The 753-nt window shown below is 55.6% G+C and overlaps 1 protein-coding gene across 1 annotated transcript in view; it reads right to left on the bottom strand.

Moving 5' to 3' along the window:
* Ttc24 (tetratricopeptide repeat domain 24) overlaps nt 1-166 on the bottom strand; it is a 9,207-nt gene extending 9,041 nt beyond the window's left edge. Inside the window, 1 exon segment of the mRNA XM_013349804.1 lies at nt 100-166. Coding sequence (XP_013205258.1) covers nt 100-166 — 67 coding nt within the window.
* Between the last annotated feature and the right edge of the window lie 587 nt (nt 167-753).

Below are 753 nucleotides of genomic sequence, written 5' to 3'. Positions count from 1 at the left end.
TCAGCTCACAGTGTTCCTCCATCAGTGCTCTGGTCAGCATCAGCATCAGCATCAGCTCACAGTGTTCCTCCATCAGTGCTCTGGTCAGCATCAGCTCACAATGCTCCTCCAGAGCGTGCAGCACCTGTAGCGCTTCACTCAACCCACGTTGCCCACTGCTCAGCATGCATCTTAAGGCAGCCACCTGAGCCAGGGCTGCATCCCAGTGCTGGCCTGCATGAGCATAGGCCCGGCTTGCTTCCTGTAAACTGCAGGCTGCTTGTTTAGGCCATCCCAGGGCCTGACAGCATGCTCTCATTTTTGCCTGTATTTCCCCATGGTCACCCTGGGTCTGGTAATGGCCCAGAGCCCTATGGTACCAGTCCAAAGCTTGGGTCAGTTCACCAAGTGCCTGATAAGCCAAAGCCACATTGAGGCACTGGTCAGCACGTCACCAGCCTTTGGACTTCTCTTCAGGATGGGCTCTCAGAAGTAGCTCAAGTCCTATGACCAGAGGGAGCACCCAGGTTGAAGGCACAGGCTTGAAGAACAGAGCTGTCTCTGGAAGATGGGACCTTGGAGGCTAGCAGGAAGGTCTTCTGGAAGCTGCCCAAGGCCTCCTGAACCTGACCAGCCTGCAGAGCCATGAGGCCAGCCCTGGTGAGGGTCTGGTCATTGGTTTCTTGCTGCAGCCACTTTCTTTTCTCCTTTTTCTTCCCACAGTTTGACGATTTGGGCACAGGCTCAAGCCTTGGGGACAGGGGAAGACCTAGG

The sequence above is a fragment of the Microtus ochrogaster genome, chromosome 21 (assembly GCF_000317375.1).
Source record: "Microtus ochrogaster isolate Prairie Vole_2 chromosome 21, MicOch1.0, whole genome shotgun sequence".
Classification (NCBI taxonomy): Eukaryota; Metazoa; Chordata; class Mammalia; order Rodentia; family Cricetidae; genus Microtus; species Microtus ochrogaster.
The sequence above is the reverse complement of the archived record's forward strand: the minus strand, read 5'-3'. Positions and strand labels throughout refer to the sequence as shown.